We start from the raw sequence: 21,361 nt of genomic DNA on the forward strand, positions 1-21,361 counted from the left end.
AAATTCATGTCCAAATCTTACCCCAAGGTTCGTATATAGACATGGGTCAAATCTTACAACCCCCATAACTCGGTCAAATATCATCCGATTTTCACGAGATTTGTATTTTTCTTAATGGTTTTCCATCTAGATTAATTTAGCATTAAAATATGAACACCGATTTCTTAGTCGAAATTCATGTCCAAATCTTACCCCAAGATTCGTATATAGACATGGGTCAAATCTTACAACCCCAATAACTTGGTCAAATATCATGCGATTTTCACGAGATTCGTATTTTTCTTATTGGTTTTCCGCCTAGAATAAGCTGGCATTAAAATCTGAACATCGATTTTTTAGTCGAAATTCATGTCCAAATCTTACCCCAAGATTCGTATATAGACATGGGTCAAATCTTACAACCCCCATAACTCGGTCAAATCTCATCCGATTTTCACGAGATTTGTATTTTTCTTATTGGTTTTCCGTCTAGAATAAGCTGGCATTAAAATCTGAACATCGATTTTTTAGTCGAAATTCATGTCCAAATCTTACCCCAAGATTCGTATATAGACATGGGTCAAATCTTACAACCCCCATAACTCGGTCAAATCTCATCCGATTTTCACGAGATTTGTATTTTTCTTAATGGTTTTCCATCTAGAATAAGCTGGCATTAAAATCTGAACATCGATTTTTTAGTCGAAATTCATGTCCAAATCTTACCCCAAGAATCGTATATAGACATGGGTCAAATCTTACAACCCCCATGACTCGGCCAAATCTCATCCGATTTTCACGAGATTTGTATTTTTCTTAATGGTTTTCCGTCTAGAATAAGCTGGCATTAAAATGTGAACATCGATTTTTTAGTCGAAATTCATGTCCAAATCTTACCCCAAGATTCGTATATAGACATGGGTCAAATCTTACAACCCCCATAACTCGGTCAAATCTCATCCGATTTTCACGAGATTTGTATTTTTCTTAATGGTTTTCCGTCTAGAATAAGCTGGCATTAAAATCTGAACATCGATTTTTTAGTCGAAATTCATGTCTAAATCTTACCCCAAGAATCGTATATAGACATGGGTCAAATCTTACAACCCCCATAACTCGGTCAAATCTCATCCGATTTTCACGAGAATTGTATTTTTCTTAAAAATTTTACCTCTAGAATAATCTGGCATCAAAATCTGAACACCGATTTTTTAGTCGAAATTTATGTCCAAATCTTACCCCAAGATTCGTATATAGACATGGGTCAAATCTTACAACCCCCATAACTTGGTCAAATATCATCCGATTTTCACGAGATTCGTATTTTTCTTAATGGTTTTCCTTCTAGAATAAGCTGGCATTAAAATCTGAACATCGATTTTTCAGTCGAAATTCATGTCCAATTCTTACCCCAAGATTCGTATATAGACATGGGTCAAATCTTACAACCTCCATAACTCGGTCAAATCTCATCCGATTTTCACGAGATTTGTATTTTTCTTAATAATTTTACCTCTAGAATAATCTAGCATCAACATCTGAACACCGATTTTTTAGTCGAAATTCATGTCCAAATCTTACCCCAAGATTCGTATATAGACATGGGTCAAATCTTACAACCCCCATAACTCGGTCAAATCTCATCCGATTTTCACGAGATTTGTATTTTAGTCGAAATTCATGTCCAAATCTTACCCCAAGATTCGTATATAGACATGGGTCAAATCTTACAACCCCCATAGCTCGGTCAAATCTCATCCGATTTTCACGAGATTTGTATTTTAGTCGAAATTCATGTCCAAATCTTACCCCAAGATTCGTATATAGACATGGGTCAAATCTTACAACCCCCATAACTCGGTCAAATCTCATCCGATTTTCACGAGATTTGTATTTTTCTTAATGGTTTTCCGTCTAGAATAAGCTGGCATTAAAATCTGAACATCGATTTTTTAGTCGAAATTCATGTCCAAATCTTACCCCAAGATTCGTATATAGACATGAGTCAAATCTTACAACCCCCATAACTCGGTCGAATCTCATCCGATTTTCACGAGATTTGTATTTTTCTTAATGGTTTTCCGTCTAGAATAAGCTGGCATTAAAATCTGAACATCGATTTTTTAGTCGAAATTCATGTCCAAATCTTACCCCAAGATTCGTATATAGACATGGGTCAAATCTTACAACCCCCATAACTCGGTCAAATCTCATCCGATTTTCACGAGATTTGTATTTTTCTTAATAATTTTACCTCTAGAATAATCTGGCATCCAAATCTGAACACCGATTTTTTAGTCGAAATTCATGTCCAAATCTTACCCCAAGATTCGTATATAGACATGGGTCAAATCTTACAACCCCCATAACTCGGTCAAATCTCATCCGATTTTCACGAGATTTGTATTTTTCTTAATGGTTTTCCGTCTAGAATAAGCTGGCATTAAAATCTGAACATCGATTTTTTAGTCGAAATTCATGTCCAAATCTTACCCCAAGATTCGTATATAGACATGGGTCAAATCTTACAACCCCCATAGCTCGGTCAAATCTCATCCGATTTTCACGAGATTTGTATTTTAGTCGAAATTCATGTCCAAATCTTACCCCAAGATTCGTATATAGACATGGGTCAAATCTTACAACCCCCATAACTCGGTCGAATCTCATCCGATTTTCACGAGATTTGTATTTTTCTTAATGGTTTTCCGTCTAGAATAAGCTGGCATTAAAATCTGAACATCGATTTTTTAGTCGAAATTCATGTCCAAATCTTACCCCAAGATTCGTATATAGACATGAGTCAAATCTTACAACCCCCATAACTCGGTCGAATCTCATCCGATTTTCACGAGATTTGTATTTTTCTTAATGGTTTTCCGTCTTGAATAAGCTGGCATTAAAATCTGAACATCGATTTTTTAGTCGAAATTCATGTCCAAATCTTACCCCAAGGTTCGTATATAGACATGGGTCAAATCTTACAACCCCCATAACTCGGTCAAATATCATCCGATTTTCACGAGATTTGTATTTTTCTTAATGGTTTTCCATCTAGATTAATTTAGCATTAAAATATGAACACCGATTTCTTAGTCGAAATTCATGTCCAAATCTTACCCCAAGATTCGTATATAGACATGGGTCAAATCTTACAACCCCAATAACTTGGTCAAATATCATGCGATTTTCACGAGATTCGTATTTTTCTTATTGGTTTTCCGCCTAGAATAAGCTGGCATTAAAATCTGAACATCGATTTTTTAGTCGAAATTCATGTCCAAATCTTACCCCAAGATTCGTATATAGACATGGGTCAAATCTTACAACCCCCATAACTCGGTCAAATCTCATCCGATTTTCACGAGATTTGTATTTTTCTTATTGGTTTTCCGTCTAGAATAAGCTGGCATTAAAATCTGAACATCGATTTTTTAGTCGAAATTCATGTCCAAATCTTACCCCAAGATTCGTATATAGACATGGGTCAAATCTTACAACCCCCATAACTCGGTCAAATCTCATCCGATTTTCACGAGATTTGTATTTTTCTTAATGGTTTTCCATCTAGAATAAGCTGGCATTAAAATCTGAACATCGATTTTTTAGTCGAAATTCATGTCCAAATCTTACCCCAAGAATCGTATATAGACATGGGTCAAATCTTACAACCCCCATGACTCGGCCAAATCTCATCCGATTTTCACGAGATTTGTATTTTTCTTAATGGTTTTCCGTCTAGAATAAGCTGGCATTAAAATGTGAACATCGATTTTTTAGTCGAAATTCATGTCCAAATCTTACCCCAAGATTCGTATATAGACATGGGTCAAATCTTACAACCCCCATAACTCGGTCAAATCTCATCCGATTTTCACGAGATTTGTATTTTTCTTAATGGTTTTCCGTCTAGAATAAGCTGGCATTAAAATCTGAACATCGATTTTTTAGTCGAAATTCATGTCTAAATCTTACCCCAAGAATCGTATATAGACATGGGTCAAATCTTACAACCCCCATAACTCGGTCAAATCTCATCCGATTTTCACGAGAATTGTATTTTTCTTAAAAATTTTACCTCTAGAATAATCTGGCATCAAAATCTGAACACCGATTTTTTAGTCGAAATTTATGTCCAAATCTTACCCCAAGATTCGTATATAGACATGGGTCAAATCTTACAACCCCCATAACTTGGTCAAATATCATCCGATTTTCACGAGATTCGTATTTTTCTTAATGGTTTTCCTTCTAGAATAAGCTGGCATTAAAATCTGAACATCGATTTTTCAGTCGAAATTCATGTCCAATTCTTACCCCAAGATTCGTATATAGACATGGGTCAAATCTTACAACCTCCATAACTCGGTCAAATCTCATCCGATTTTCACGAGATTTGTATTTTTCTTAATAATTTTACCTCTAGAATAATCTAGCATCAACATCTGAACACCGATTTTTTAGTCGAAATTCATGTCCAAATCTTACCCCAAGATTCGTATATAGACATGGGTCAAATCTTACAACCCCCATAACTCGGTCAAATCTCATCCGATTTTCACGAGATTTGTATTTTAGTCGAAATTCATGTCCAAATCTTACCCCAAGATTCGTATATAGACATGGGTCAAATCTTACAACCCCCATAGCTCGGTCAAATCTCATCCGATTTTCACGAGATTTGTATTTTAGTCGAAATTCATGTCCAAATCTTACCCCAAGATTCGTATATAGACATGGGTCAAATCTTACAACCCCCATAACTCGGTCAAATCTCATCCGATTTTCACGAGATTTGTATTTTTCTTAATGGTTTTCCGTCTAGAATAAGCTGGCATTAAAATCTGAACATCGATTTTTTAGTCGAAATTCATGTCCAAATCTTACCCCAAGATTCGTATATAGACATGAGTCAAATCTTACAACCCCCATAACTCGGTCGAATCTCATCCGATTTTCACGAGATTTGTATTTTTCTTAATGGTTTTCCGTCTAGAATAAGCTGGCATTAAAATCTGAACATCGATTTTTTAGTCGAAATTCATGTCCAAATCTTACCCCAAGATTCGTATATAGACATGGGTCAAATCTTACAACCCCCATAACTCGGTCAAATCTCATCCGATTTTCACGAGATTTGTATTTTTCTTAATAATTTTACCTCTAGAATAATCTGGCATCCAAATCTGAACACCGATTTTTTAGTCGAAATTCATGTCCAAATCTTACCCCAAGATTCGTATATAGACATGGGTCAAATCTTACAACCCCCATAACTCGGTCAAATCTCATCCGATTTTCACGAGATTTGTATTTTTCTTAATGGTTTTCCGTCTAGAATAAGCTGGCATTAAAATCTGAACATCGATTTTTTAGTCGAAATTCATGTCCAAATCTTACCCCAAGATTCGTATATAGACATGGGTCAAATCTTACAACCCCCATAACTCGGTCAAATCTCATCCGATTTTCACGAGATTTGTATTTTTCTTAATAATTTTACCTCTAGAATAATCTGGCATCAAAATCTGAACACCGATTTTTTAGTCGAAATTCATGTCCAAATCTTACCCCAAGATTCGTATATAGACATGGGTCAAATCTTACAACCCCCATAACTCGGTCAAATCTCATCCGATTTTCACGAGATTTGTATTTTTCTTAATGGTTTTCCGTCTAGAATAAGCTGGCATTGAAATCTGAACATCCATTTTTTAGTCGAAATTCATGTCCAAATCTTACCCCAAGATTCGTATATAGACATGGGTCAAATCTTACAACCCCCATAACTCGGTCAAATCTCATCCGATTTTCACGAGATTTGTATTTTTCTTAATAATTTTACCTCTAGAATAATCTGGCATCAAAATCTGAACACCGATTTTTTAGTCGAAATTCATGTCCAAATCTTACCCCAAGATTCGTATATAGACATGGGTCAAATCTTACAACCCCCATAACTCGGTCAAATCTCATCCGATTTTCACGAGATTTGTATTTTTCTTAATAATTTTACCTCTAGAATAATCTGGCATCAAAATCTGAACACCGATTTTTTAGTCGAAATTCATGTCCAAATCTTACCCCAAGATTCGTATATCTTACAACCCCCATAACTCGGTCAACTCTCATCCGATTTTCACGAGATTTGTATTTTTCTTAATGGTTTTCCATCTAGAATAAGCTGGCATTGAAATCTGTACATCGATTTTTTTGTCGAAATTCATGTCCAAATCTTACCCCAAGATTCGTATATAGACATGGGTCAAATCTTACAACCCCCATAGCTCGGTCAAATCTCATCCGATTTTCACGAGATTTGTATTTTAGTCGAAATTCATGTCCAAATCTTACCCCAAGATTCGTATATAGACATGGGTCAAATCTTACAACCCCCATAACTCGGTCGAATCTCATCCGATTTTCACGAGATTTGTATTTTTCTTAATGGTTTTCCGTCTAGAATAAGCTGGCATTAAAATGTGAACATCGATTTTTTAGTCGAAATTCATGTCCAAATCTTACCCCAAGATTCGTATATAGACATGGGTCAAATCTTACAACCCCCATAACTCGGTCAAATCTCATCCGATTTTCACGAGATTTGTATTTTTCTTATTGGTTTTCCGTCTAGAATAAGCTGGCATTAAAATGTGAACATCGATTTTTTAGTCGAAATTCATGTCCAAATCTTACCCCAAGATTCGTATATAGACATGGGTCAAATCTTACAACCCCCATAACTCGGTCAAATCTCATCCGATTTTCACGAGATTTGTATTTTTCTTATTGGTTTTCCGTCTAGAATAAGCTGGCATCAAAATCTGAACACCGATTTTTTAGTCGAAATTCATGTCCAAATCTTACCCCAAGATTCGTATATAGACATGGGTCAAATCTTACAACTTGGTCAAATCTCATCCGATTTTCACGAGATTTGTATTTTTCTTAATGGTTTTCCATCCAGAATAAGCTGGCATTGAAATCTGAACATCGATATTTTAGTCGAAATTCATGTCCAAATCTTACCCCAAGATGCGTATATAGACATGGGTCAAATCTTACAACCCCCATAACTCGGTCAAATCTCATCCGATTTTCACGAGATTTGTATTTTTCTTAATAATTTTACCTCTAGAATAATCTGGCATCCAAATCTGAACACCGATTTTTTAGTCGAAATTCATGTCCAAATCTTACCCCAAGATTCGTATATAGACATGGGTCAAATCTTACAACCCCCATAACTCGGTCAAATCTCATCCGATTTTCACGAGATTTGTATTTTTCTTAATGGTTTTCCGTCTAGAATAAGCTGGCATTAAAATCTGAACATCGATTTTTTAGTCGAAATTCATGTCCAAATCTTACCCCAAGATTCGTATATAGACATGGGTCAAATCTTACAACCCCCATAACTCGGTCAAATCTCATCCGATTTTCACGAGATTTGTATTTTTCTTAATAATTTTACCTCTAGAATAATCTGGCATCAAAATCTGAACACCGATTTTTTAGTCGAAATTCATGTCCAAATCTTACCCCAAGATTCGTATATAGACATGGGTCAAATCTTACAACCCCCATAACTCGGTCAAATCTCATCCGATTTTCACGAGATTTGTATTTTTCTTAATGGTTTTCCGTCTAGAATAAGCTGGCATTGAAATCTGAACATCCATTTTTTAGTCGAAATTCATGTCCAAATCTTACCCCAAGATTCGTATATAGACATGGGTCAAATCTTACAACCCCCATAACTCGGTCGAATCTCATCCGATTTTCACGAGATTTGTATTTTTCTTAATAATTTTACCTCTAGAATAATCTGGCATCAAAATCTGAACACCGATTTTTTAGTCGAAATTCATGTCCAAATCTTACCCCAAGATTCGTATATAGACATGGGTCAAATCTTACAACCCCCATAACTCGGTCAAATCTCATCCGATTTTCACGAGATTTGTATTTTTCTTAATAATTTTACCTCTAGAATAATCTGGCATCAAAATCTGAACACCGATTTTTTAGTCGAAATTCATGTCCAAATCTTACCCCAAGATTCGTATATCTTACAACCCCCATAACTCGGTCAACTCTCATCCGATTTTCACGAGATTTGTATTTTTCTTAATGGTTTTCCATCTAGAATAAGCTGGCATTGAAATCTGTACATCGATTTTTTTGTCGAAATTCATGTCCAAATCTTACCCCAAGATTCGTATATAGACATGGGTCAAATCTTACAACCCCCATAACTCGGTCGAATCTCATCCGATTTTCACGAGATTTGTATTTTTCTTAATGGTTTTCCGTCTAGAATAAGCTGGCATTAAAATCTGAACATCGATTTTTTAGTCGAAATTCATGTCCAAATCTTACCCCAAGATTCGTATATAGACATGGGTCAAATCTTACAACCCCCATAACTCGGTCAAATCTCATCCGATTTTCACGAGATTTGTATTTTTCTTAATAATTTTACCTCTAGAATAATCTGGCATCAAAATCTGAACATCGATTTTTTAGTCGAAATTCATGTCCAAATCTTACCCCAAGGTTCGTATATAGACATGGGTCAAATCTTACAACCCCCATAACTCGGTCAAATATCATCCGATTTTCACGAGATTTGTATTTTTCTTAATAATTTTACCTCTAGAATAATCTGGCATCAAAATCTGAACACCGATTTTTTAGTCGAAATTCATGTCCAAATCTTACCCCAAGATTCGTATATAGACATGGGTCAAATCTTACAACTTGGTCAAATCTCATCCGATTTTCACGAGATTTGTATTTTTCTTAATGGTTTTCCATCCAGAATAAGCTGGCATTGAAATCTGAACATCGATATTTTAGTCGAAATTCATGTCCAAATCTTACCCCAAGATGCGTATATAGACATGGGTCAAATCTTACAACCCCCATAACTCGGTCAACTCTCATCCGATTTTCACGAGATTTGTATTTTTCTTAATGGTTTTCCGTCTAGAATAAGCTGGCATTAAAATCTGAACATCGATTTTTTAGTCGAAATTCATGTCCAAATCTTACCCCAAGATTCGTATATAGACATGAGTCAAGTCTTACAACCCCCATAACTCGGTCGAATCTCATCCGATTTTCACGAGATTTGTATTTTTCTTAATGGTTTTCCGTCTAGAATAAGCTGGCATTAAAATCTGAACATCGATTTTTTAGTCGAAATTCATGTCCAAATCTTACCCCAAGATTCGTATATAGACATGAGTCAAGTCTTACAACCCCCATAACTCGGTCGAATCTCATCCGATTTTCACGAGATTTGTATTTTTCTTAATGGTTTTCCGTCTAGAATAAGCTGGCATTAAAATCTGAACATCGATTTTTTAGTCGAAATTCATGTCCAAATCTTACCCCAAGGTTCGTATATAGACATGGGTCAAATCTTACAACCCCCATAACTCGGTCGAATCTCATCCGATTTTCACGAGATTTGTATTTTTCTTAATGGTTTTCCGTCTAGAATAAGCTGGCATTAAAATCTGAACATCGATTTTTTAGTCGAAATTCATGTCCAAATCTTACCCCAAGATTCGTATATAGACATGAGTCAAGTCTTACAACCCCCATAACTCGGTCGAATCTCATCCGATTTTCACGAGATTTGTATTTTTCTTAATGGTTTTCCGTCTAGAATAAGCTGGCATTAAAATCTGAACATCGATTTTTTAGTCGAAATTCATGTCCAAATCTTACCCCAAGATTCGTATATAGACATGAGTCAAGTCTTACAACCCCCATAACTCGGTCGAATCTCATCCGATTTTCACGAGATTTGTATTTTAGTCGAAATTCATGTCCAAATCTTACCCCAAGATTCGTATATAGACATGGGTCAAATCTTACAACCCCCATAACTCGGTCGAATCTCATCCGATTTTCACGAGATTTGTATTTTTCTTAATGGTTTTCCGTCTAGAATAAGCTGGCATTAAAATCTGAACATCGATTTTTTAGTCGAAATTCATGTCCAAATCTTACCCCAAGATTCGTATATAGACATGAGTCAAGTCTTACAACCCCCATAACTCGGTCGAATCTCATCCGATTTTCACGAGATTTGTATTTTTCTTAATGGTTTTCCGTCTAGAATAAGCTGGCATTAAAATCTGAACATCGATTTTTTAGTCGAAATTCATGTCCAAATCTTACCCCAAGGTTCGTATATAGACATGGGTCAAATCTTACAACCCCCATAACTCGGTCAAATATCATCCGATTTTCACGAGATTTGTATTTTTCTTAATAATTTTACCTCTAGAATAATCTGGCATCAAAATCTGAACACCGATTTTTTAGTCGAAATTCATGTCCAAATCTTACCCCAAGATTCGTATATAGACATGGGTCAAATCTTACAACTTGGTCAAATCTCATCCGATTTTCACGAGATTTGTATTTTTCTTAATGGTTTTCCATCCAGAATAAGCTGGCATTGAAATCTGAACATCGATTTTTTAGTCGAAATTCATGTCCAAATCTTACCCCAAGATGCGTATATAGACATGGGTCAAATCTTACAACCCCCATAACTCGGTCAAATCTCATCCGATTTTCACGAGATAATTTTACCTCTAGAATAATCTGGCATCAAAATCTGAACACCGATTTTTTAGTCGAAATTCATGTCCAAATCTTACCCCAAGATTCGTATATAGACATGGGTCAAATCTTACAACCCCCATAACTCGGTCAAATCTCATCCGATTTTCACGAGATTTGTATTTTTCTTAATGGTTTTCCATCTAGAATAAGCTGGCATTGAAATCTGAACATCGATTTTTTAGTCGAAATTCATGTCCAAATCTTACCCCAAGATTCGTATATAGACATGGGTCAAATCTTACAACCCCCATAACTCGGTCAAATCTCATCCGATTTTCACGAGATTTGCATTTTTCTTAATGGTTTTCCTTCTAGAATAATCTGGCAATAAAATCTGAACATCGATTTTTTAGTCGAAATTCATGTCCAAATCTTACCCCAAGATTCGTATATAGACATGGGTCAAATCTTACAACCCCCATAACTCGGTCAAATCTCATCCGATTTTCACGAGATTTGTATTTTTCTTAATTGGTTTCCGTCTAGAATAAGCTGGCATTAAAATCTGAACATCGATTTTTTAGTCGAAATTCATGTCCAAATCTTACCCCAAGGTTCGTATATAGACATGGGTAAAATCTTACAACCCCCATAACTCGGTCAAATCTCATCCGATTTTCACGAGATTTGTATTTTTCTTAATAATTTTACCTCTAGAATAATCTGGCATCAAAATCTGAACACCGATTTTTTAGTCGAAATTCATGTCCAAATCTTACCCCAAGATTCGTATATAGACATGGGTCAAATCTTACAACTTGGTCAAATCTCATCCGATTTTCACGAGATTTGTATTTTTCTTAATGGTTTTCCATCCAGAATAAGCTGGCATTGAAATCTGAACATCGATTTTTTAGTCGAAATTCATGTCCAAATCTTACCCCAAGATGCGTATATAGACATGGGTCAAATCTTACAACCCCCATAACTCGGTCAAATCTCATCCGATTTTCACGAGATAATTTTACCTCTAGAATAATCTGGCATCAAAATCTGAACACCGATTTTTTAGTCGAAATTCATGTCCAAATCTTACCCCAAGATTCGTATATAGACATGGGTCAAATCTTACAACCCCCATAACTCGGTCAAATCTCATCCGATTTTCACGAGATTTGTATTTTTCTTAATTGGTTTCCGTCTAGAATAAGCTGGCATTAAAATCTGAACATCGATTTTTTAGTCGAAATTCATGTCCAAATCTTACCCCAAGATTCGTATATAGACATGGGTCAAATCTTACAACCCCCATAGCTCGGTCAAATCTCATCCGATTTTCACGAGACTTGTATTTTAGTCGAAATTCATGTCCAAATCTTACCCCAAGATTCGTATATAGACATGGGTCAAATCTTACAACCCCCATAACTCGGTCAAATCTCATCCGATTTTCGCGAGATTTGTATTTTTCTTAATGGTTTTCCATCTAGAATAAGCTGGCATTGAAATCTGTACATCGATTTTTTTGTCGAAATTCATGTCCAAATCTTACCCCAAGATTCGTATATAGACATGGGTCAAATCTTACAACCCCCATAGCTCGGTCAAATCTCATCCGATTTTCACGAGACTTGTATTTTAGTCGAAATTCATGTCCAAATCTTACCCCAAGATTCGTATATAGACATGGGTCAAATCTTACAACCCCCATAACTCGGTCAAATCTCATCCGATTTTCACGAGATTTGTATTTTTCTTAATGGTTTTCCGTCTAGAATAAGCTGGCATTAAAATCTGAACATCGATTTTTTAGTCGAAATTCATGTCCAAATCTTACCCCAAGATTCGTATATAGACATGAGTCAAATCTTACAACCCCCATAACTCGGTCGAATCTCATCCGATTTTCACGAGATTTGTATTTTTCTTAATGGTTTTCCGTCTAGAATAAGCTGGCATTAAAATCTGAACATCGATTTTTTAGTCGAAATTCATGTCCAAATCTTACCCCAAGGTTCGTATATAGACATGGGTCAAATCTTACAACCCCCATAACTTGGTCAAATATCATCCGATTTTCACGAGATTCGTATTTTTCTTAATGGTTTTCCGCCTAGAATAAGCTGGCATTAAAATCTGAACATCGATTTATTAGTCGAAATTCATGTCCAAATCTTACCCCAAGATTCGTATATAGACATGGGTCAAATCTTACAACCCCCATAACTCGGTCAAATCTCATCCGATTTTCACGAGATTTGTATATTTCTTAATGGTTTTCCATCTAGAACAATCTGGCATCAAAATCTGAACATCGATTTTTTAGTCGAAATTCATGTCCAAATCTTACCCCAAGATGCGTATATAGACATGGGTCAAATCTTACAACCCCCATAACTCGGTCAAATCTCATCCGATTTTCACGATTTGTATTTTTCTTAATTGGTTTCCGTCTAGAATAAGCTGGCATTAAAATCTGAACATCGATTTTTTAGTCGAAATTCATGTCCAAATCTTACCCCAAGGTTCGTATATAGACATGGGTCAAATCTTACAACCCCCATAACTTGGTCAAATTTCATCCGATTTTCACGAGATTCGTATTTTTCTTAATGGTTTTCCGTCTAGAATAAGCTGGCATTAAAATATGAACATCGATTTTTTACTCGAAATTCATGTCCAAATCTTACCCCAAGATTCGTATATAGACATGGGTCAAATCTTACAGCCCCCATAACTCGGTCAAATCTCATCCGATTTTCACGAGATTTGTATATTTCTTAATGGTTTTCCATCTAGAACAATCTGGCATCAAAATCTGAACATCGATTTTTCAGTCGAAATTCATGTCCAAATCTTACCCCAAGATGCGTATTTAGACATGGGTCAAAATTTTCAACCCCCATAACTCGGCCAAAACTCATCCGATTTCCACGAGGATGGGCTTTTTGTTCATGGTTTTCCCTCTAAAATAATATGGCATTTAAATCTGACCACCCATATTTTAGTCGAAAATCATGTCAAAATCTAACTCCTAGGATTCGTATATAGACATGGGTACTTCTAGGATAGATAGATAGTCATGGGTAAAATTTTCCCACCCCCATAACTCGGCCAAAACTCATCTGAATTCCACGAGGATGGGCGTTTTGTTCATGGTTTGGCCTCTATTTTAATCTGAAATCTAAATCTGACAACATTCGAGAAAACGCTACGCTTATAAGTCTGCAAATTCTGGAAATAGGCATTTCTTACTGAATCCATGCGAATTGAGATATGCCAATCTCCAAAATCAGAACTGAATCAAGAAGATTCCAGATTCCAAATGTATATAAAAATTTGCTGCAATCTCAGTTGCTGGCTTTAAAGCTTCAGCCCATTTTGTTGGCACTTGAAAAGACAGCTTTATTCTTGATATTTAACGAGCGCTACGGGGCGCTTATCTATTTGCTGGATGGTCGCGAGTTAATGAGAAAAATGCATACGCATAAAACGACGTCTAGTTCCGACACATAAACCTGACGGAGCAGTCAGCCCCAAGACACACCCCCCGACACAATACACTCCGGCGGATTTTACGACCTTGTCGCTGTTTGTCTGTCTGCCAGGCAGACGCATAAAACAGCATGTGCGTGCTGGTAGGGAGTGCCCGACTAGGAAATATCCTACAATGAGGTTATCTGGAAGTCAAGCTCCTTCTAGGCTTGCATGAAATATGCGGAAGTTGTCTGTACTGTAGAAGAGCAGGCATATACAAAGCTTGGTGAATCGAGCTTTTGGAATCCTCGAGATATGCTGCAAGAAACAGGATTTTTTTTATCGATTTCTTATCTGTTCTATTAAACCGGGACAAGCTATCGATAACATATGGTTTTATTAAATATTCTGGATCTGTTTATTCTATAGAAGAGCAGAAATGTAAAGCTTGCATTTAACTTTTATAATCTTCGAGATATGCTAAAAGAATAGATTTTTATATCCATATTTTTTTATCGATTTGATGTAAACGGGGCAAGCTTGGGCAATGGAAGGAGCTGCATTCAACGTTTCAAGTCTCCGAGATCAACACGTTCAAACATGTAGACAGACGGGTTGATAGGCTTAATCGACTTGGTAATTGAGGTTGATCAAGAATTTGTATACTTTATGGGCTCTGAGAAGCATCCTTCTGCTTCTTACAGGGTACAGGGTATATAGGGGATATAATAGACGTTAAACTCGTCAAAGCACAAGTTCAACATGCCCGACTACGAATCACAGCCAGACACACAGCTTAAATATAGATGTGTATGAGTCTTTTATATTGTACACAAATTACCAATTTTTAATTACAACTTTAATTATAGTCCAAAAACCAAAACAAGCCCCGGACCTAGCCCAGCCGAAGTGAGTCGGCAATTTATAGCACTTGGCGCCATTCAATGAAATTCTTTTTTATGTATTTATTGGCCAACAAGGCGCTAGCAATTTATGGCCAAAAGTGTGAGCGATGCCGGCCAGATTGAAAGCGCGTGTGCGTGTGCGAGTGTGTGTGCGTGTGTGTGTGCAAGTGTGTATTCAGTAACCGCTGCGGCCGCAAAATCCGTTGAATAATTTTGGTCGCTGCATGTGATTTGGTATATGCAGAGCTTTGCCTGCTGGCAGCTCTAATTTTGTGTGAGATTTATTTTTTTTTTTTAATTTCCAGTTTAAAATGGGGGCGGCTGCTGTGAGTGTGTGGGCGTGTCGTTTACGGCAACAAATAAATTGTGCCGCGGCACCCAAACGATTTAATTTGCGGTTTTTGTCACAAAACGGACACAGCCTGAAAATTTATAAAAACTGACAACTATTCCGACTGAAGAACAAAATTTCAACAGATTTTAGAGCTTGTCGCTTTTAGTTAAAGTGCGGCAACAAAGTTAGGTAACGCATTGCCTCCGAGGACTTATTAACACTGCCCAAATAGCCCAAATTGCGCCTCTGATAATACGACTCAAACTTGCCCAGGTCCCCGCGCGTCATGTTGTGGGCCAGTGTGTAGGCGACGCGTCGCCAAAGGCAGACAACAATGCGTGCCATGGCCAAGAGCTCGCACATTTCCTCCCCGGAGTTGGCTTCGCTTAGCTGCAGGCTGGCCGACATGGTCTGCACAAAAGCCTGGTGCGTCGCCTGCATATAGGAGAGCCTCTCGCGCCGCTGCAGCCGCTCGTCGCACAGCTCAGCGGCCCGCTGCAGCTGCTGCAGCCGGAAGTGCTGGTGCAGCGCATGCAGCACCGATTGCTGCAGTTGCAGCAGAGATTCGCTGACCTCTTGATCGTCCGGCAGCTGGGGCAGCTGCTGCAGCCGGTGCACAGCCACATGCAGCTGCAGTCGCAGGCGGAAGGCGGCGTTGTAGCATCTTAGCTGCGGCTCCGTAATGATGCTAGTCAGCGCAATGTCGTAGCTGTAGTGCAGTGTTAGCTGCTCTACCTTGGCGCCGGGCACGTGCACGTAAAACGGATAGTTCGGCCGGAGATTCTGCATGTCTAAGATGCTCTGCAGCTGCTCGGCTGCCTCAGCGCTGAGGCCGCGCTCCAGGCTGCCAACAGCCAGCTCGTATTGCTGTGCAAACTGCTCGAAGTGGAGCAGCAGATAGACCGCACGCAGCTGCTGCAGCAGCTGGACCAGCTGCATCTGGTCCCTGATCAGATGGCCCAAATAGCTGTTGAGCAGCGTGGCGCGCTGCTCCAAATGACGTTCCAGCGTCTGGCAGATGAGCTCGTCCAGCGGCGCGTAGACCACGCAGCTCTGGCAGCTGCTCAGCAGCTCATCGATGCTGCAGCAGCCCGGCTGAGTCTCATCCAGATGCGTCTCCTGGTGGTATACATAGTAGAGGCAGCGCAGCTGCTCGTCCTCCGTAGAATTCAGCTGCCAGAATATGTCGGGCACCTCGACGCCGGTGCTGCACCTACTCGTGGATAGCTTCTGGTAGTACTGCAGCTGTCCGTGCACGGACTTGACCAGCGCGTGGTGCAGACTCTGCCCCAGCAGGGTCTCGTGCGCGCTCACAAAGTCCGGCAAACGCTTCGAATCGTAAAGCGCAGCGAGTGCTGCGCCTGCGGCCACAACATGGCGCTCGATCAGCTGATAGACGGGACAGATTTTCATATAGGGCTGTCCGTTGTCGAAGGTGCGCATCACATATTCCGTGCGTCCGTTGTGCTCGAGACGCTGCACCGGAAACTCTTCGTGCCAATCGTTGAATTCGCCCAGCTGCCACCAGTTGTCCAGGAAGCGGCAGAGCACGTGCAGCACATGCAACAGCAGCGCTGCGGAATAGGCGCGTCGCTCCTGCTCCTCGGCCGTGGACGTCTGGGCGGACAGCTCGACCAGGCTGCAGAATATGTGCTGGCTGCGTGAGTGCGGCTCCTGGCCGAACTCCTCCGGATAGGAGATGTAGGTGGCCGCGGCAAGGCTCCACAGCAGCTCCAGACGCATAAAGCTGCGCTTGGTGGCACGTCGAAAGTCGCGTAAGCTCAGCTGGTTGCCCTCATCTGTGTCCAGGCTGCGTTCGAACTGCGTCAGCGATTCCACCACGGGCTTGACCAGGCGTCGCAGTGCGCCGGTCAAACTGTTCAGTATCAACAGACGCTCCCCGTTCGTGTAGGGCGTTTCGCAGCTATTGATGTACAAGTGCAGCATTTGCATGTACTGCATCGGCTTGACGAACTTCTCTAGCACCAGCTGCTCGCTGGCCGTATCGCTAATTATATTTGGGCGTAGCTGAAGCAAATGATTGACCACTTTAAAGTTGTGACAGTCGCCGGGTAGAAAGAACATGCCCAATATTTCGCGCATGACAAAACCCTCCTCGCCGTACAGCTGCAGGTTCTCGGTCGCATTGTTGAACCTGCGCCGCAAATAGCTGCCGTAGGCCACGGCAAAGCGACACTTGGCGCCAACCTCGCTGCAGCGAGCCAACGTATTGCAGTCGACGGGACCGGGCCGCGGCTCCTCCGGCTGCTGGGCGTATGCGGCGTTAGCTCGGGTCACCATGCTGGTATAATTTTTGGTCGGCACCAGTTCGTTCATGCGGCGCGTCTGCAATGTTTGGGCGCTGATCGTTCTCGAGGTGGAGGCCTCGGTCTGCTCTTGCTTGGGCACCGCATCGCGACAGCTCGACAGTTTACTGTCCAGCGTGTGCCTAAATGTGGCCAAATTGAATTCGCGTGGCGTATCCGAGCTGGCCTGGGACGCCGTCAGTGTTTCGAGTATTTCCTTGCGGCGTGTCATGCAGTGCTCGTAATGAATGCGGGCCGAGCGGAACGCCTTATAGTTAACGGACAGCAGAAAGTCGAGCAGCGCCACCTTCAGGTCTTCCGTGATGCTCTTGTCATCGATTATCACATTGGCCAGTGTCTTAATGGTATCGGCTAGTATGGGCAGCTGCTCACACAGATACCGATCCACAAAGTCGGCCAAATTGTTCCAGACACGCTCGGCGCTGTTCAAGGGTTTCGCATAGCTCTCCACGCGGGCCACTGCGTACTCCAGGCAGTAGGCATAGGTGTCATCCTTCTCGTCGGTTTCCAGCAATAGTTTTGTCAACTGCGGCATCAGCTGCGCCACGATTAGCTTGCATTCCTCCTGCATGCTGATCTCTCGTACAGAATATAAACACACTTGTCATATAAAATATAGAAATATAGATCTGATAAGAGAGCACAACTGGGAGTTGAGATTTGGGCGAAGCCTGCCTGGTTGCTAGGCAGAGGCAACGATAGCTGCAGCTTACGCCTGCTTAGAGGCCGCCAACTCCGTACACTCTGAGAAAAAGTCCAGCTTCTTGTTCTCATATTGAACAATCATATTGAAGCGCTTGCGTTGAATGTTTGAATGAAGAAGAATGAAATTCTGATTTCGAACATAGCAAAATATAATCCAAAAAGCTTTAAATATTATTTTTTAATTACTTAAGTTAAACGATTTCATATACATATGAGAAAATTTAAAAAAATTGATTTTGAACCAGAAACCTTATGCTTGGAGGGCCCAAAAGATCTGTCATCTAAAATTGCATCACACCTAGCTCTAATTTGAGCCCTCAATCATCACCAATCAGTTAGTCAGTCAATCAATCGGTGGAAACTCTTTGATACCTTGATACCTGCAGAAGAATTCTTTACGTGCTAAGAACAAAGCAAACAAATACGGACTTGAAAGAACTTAGACCAGGCGTTTTTTGTCCGAGTGTAAGCAATGGTAATGGCCGGCGGCTTATGGGCGCTTAAGGAAAATTCAAACATGCAAATTCCTGTGGCGTGCATTGGTATGCAAGGAACCCAGCACCGACACCGACACCGACAAGAACTCTGACACCAGTGACCTATTTCTAGACTGCATCAGAATCCAGCTCTGTGTGTGTGTGTGTGTGTGTGTGTGGTCTTCATGTCCAATAGCTTTGTGCAATGTGCGTACTTTGCTTTATTTTATTGTCTGACAAGATAAATACCAAAATATTGAATATGCACAGCCAGCCAAAGGGAGACAAGTGTAAGGCATGGCAAGAGAGGGTGGCGGAAAGAGAGTGAGAGGGGGGGGGGGGGGGTGTAAGAGAGGGGGAGCCATGGAGACGCCAGTGAGCGTCCAGCATCCGGGCTCTGCCCTGGAAGGAGCCTGTCAACTGCGCCACGGACAATAACTCAAATGCAATCGAGCATATTTGCTGCAGAGAACAAATAAACCCAGTTACCGGTATCCACAACAACAACAAAAGTAGGAGATATACAAATATGGTACAGTGAGGCCAGATATACGACAACTAAAAAAAAACCATAAGGCAATCGCAACAGTGATAAAACAGATTTGATGCGCCTTAAGCAAGATATCAGCTTTAGTCTCCATATATGACTTTTTTCCTATCTATCTAAAAAAACTTTTTGGTGGTTCGACTCATGGTTTGAACCAGTGACTCGTCCTAAGACACTTAGTTACCTTAACCTTAACTCTTAGTTCGTTTAGGGGGGCACCTATTGTATTTTTAATCTTGAACTTATAATATTACTTATAATATTTACAGGTTTTGGCAAAACTTTAGGCAAATAGCTTTCAGTTCAGTGTGCGCGGTGGCACAGAAATATTTGTAGAAAAAAAAACTATAGACAACAAATACTGCTGAGGACTCTTGGTAAAACGAAAGTTCCCACAGATTCCGACTGTCTGTCGCAGTGTCTAACTGTGCGAGTGTGCGGGTGTGCGGGTGTGCGAGTGTGCGGGTGTGTCTGGTGTGAAGAAGTGTTGCCAAAACAGCAAGTGAAATCTTTACCAGAAAACAAAAGCCGAAATGTAGAAAAACAAGGGAAAATTGTTTGAAGGCAAAACTTGGGCAGGCAAAACTTTTTGTCGCACTCGGCGAAAAGTAAGCGAAAACTTAATAAAGATCGCAGCTGACGTCGCAGTCGACGTCAGGATGGGGCACAGGACAGCGTTTGGTCAGTGCCTGCAACGACCACAGACTGTCGAAATTAAACCAAACTGAATTTGCACTTACACTTTGCCCAGACGCCGAGCGAGTGAGAGAGGGAGTAAGAAAAAGGGGGAGACTATCTGCGTGAGGCTGTCGAAATTGTCACTTTCGCAATTTGCCGAGCGGGTGCAATGTGGCCGCCATTCCGAACAATGGCGCTTGCGTCTTGCCGCATGGCGTGCTTCAAGCGTCGCCTAAGTGACATTTATGCGCCTGGGCGGCAGTCGCATCAGCAGCAGGCATCACAAGCCGCTTCAAGCTGCGCCAAACTTTGCCAACCAAAATGCACCATGGACAAGTTGGCCAAGTCTTGCAGCAAAAAATAGACGCTGCTAATAATTTGTGAATATTTTTCAGTCCTGACTGAATGACATGTGATCGAGCGGCCAGAAGCTTATCTTTAAAACTTTGTTTTCAAGTGGGGGCAATAATAGTCAAACTTCTCACAAAAATCATAAGCGAAAAGCATTACTATAAATTTGTGATTTGTAAGCGTCGAGCAAGCTAAAGCGCAGGTCGCCTGTTCAAACTCAGCATAGGCGCATGTTAGATCTACATTTGGGAAGCTTTCTTCAAAGTTGGCGCGAGTTACGTAATGGACTTTAATGTCCGGCTGACGCTTAAAAATTTACTCTAGGTTAAATAAAACTCGAAATTCTGGGCTTGAACCAATTCGGTTCGGCTTTGATTGTAATATACAAAATGCAAATTCAAATATTCGAAACGCAGTTTTGAAAAGTTTAGGACAAAAATGTACTCAACTGCATTGCTTAACAGCTGGCAGCCTAACAGCTTTATGTTAACATGTTTAACATTTTATGTTATGTTAACATTTTAACATTGAATGTAAAAGAGACAAACTATGCCCATAGTCCAATGCAATTGCAGACGCAGTCAAGCAATCTAACTGGGAGAGTGAGATAGAGAGAGTGAGGGAGAGAGAGCGGGAAAGGAAAAACGAGAGTTACGACGGAGACAGAGCGAAGTTTGTTTTAATAAATACTTTCATTGTGTATGCAGCGGCATCACCTGCCTCCAGCCAGATCCTGTCACTGTTGATGATGAAAAGTTTCTTCAGAATTTACTCGCTCATCGACATTCCCGGCGAACTTGGACGCCGATGGAACAATAGGAATGAGAATGGGAAAGCCGCCGGGAAACAATCAACAGCCGCAGACGTCAAATGCAAAAATTACTCAGTTTTTATGAACTTTGCCATTCGAGTTGTTGCAATTACGACAGAACTTCGCCAACTTATGCTTGCAGTTTGGCTGCAAATAAATACGTATATTTCAATTAAGGCGC

General features: G+C 40.1%; 1 protein-coding gene across 1 annotated transcript; it reads right to left on the reverse strand.

Moving 5' to 3' along the window:
- Positions 1–15,006: 15,006 nt before the first annotated feature.
- On the reverse strand, positions 15,007–18,257 carry LOC115766974. The gene has a single exon (XM_030711069.1). It carries the CDS (start codon positions 18,181–18,183, stop codon positions 15,448–15,450), a length of 2,736 nt encoding a protein of 911 aa, XP_030566929.1. The 5' UTR covers positions 18,184–18,257; the 3' UTR covers positions 15,007–15,447.
- Positions 18,258–21,361: the final 3,104 nt, after the last annotated feature.

The sequence above is a fragment of the Drosophila novamexicana genome, unplaced genomic scaffold (assembly GCF_003285875.2).
Source record: "Drosophila novamexicana strain 15010-1031.04,08,12 unplaced genomic scaffold, DnovRS2.1 tig00001292-arrow-arrow-pilon, whole genome shotgun sequence".
Taxonomy (NCBI): Eukaryota; Metazoa; Arthropoda; class Insecta; order Diptera; family Drosophilidae; genus Drosophila; species Drosophila novamexicana.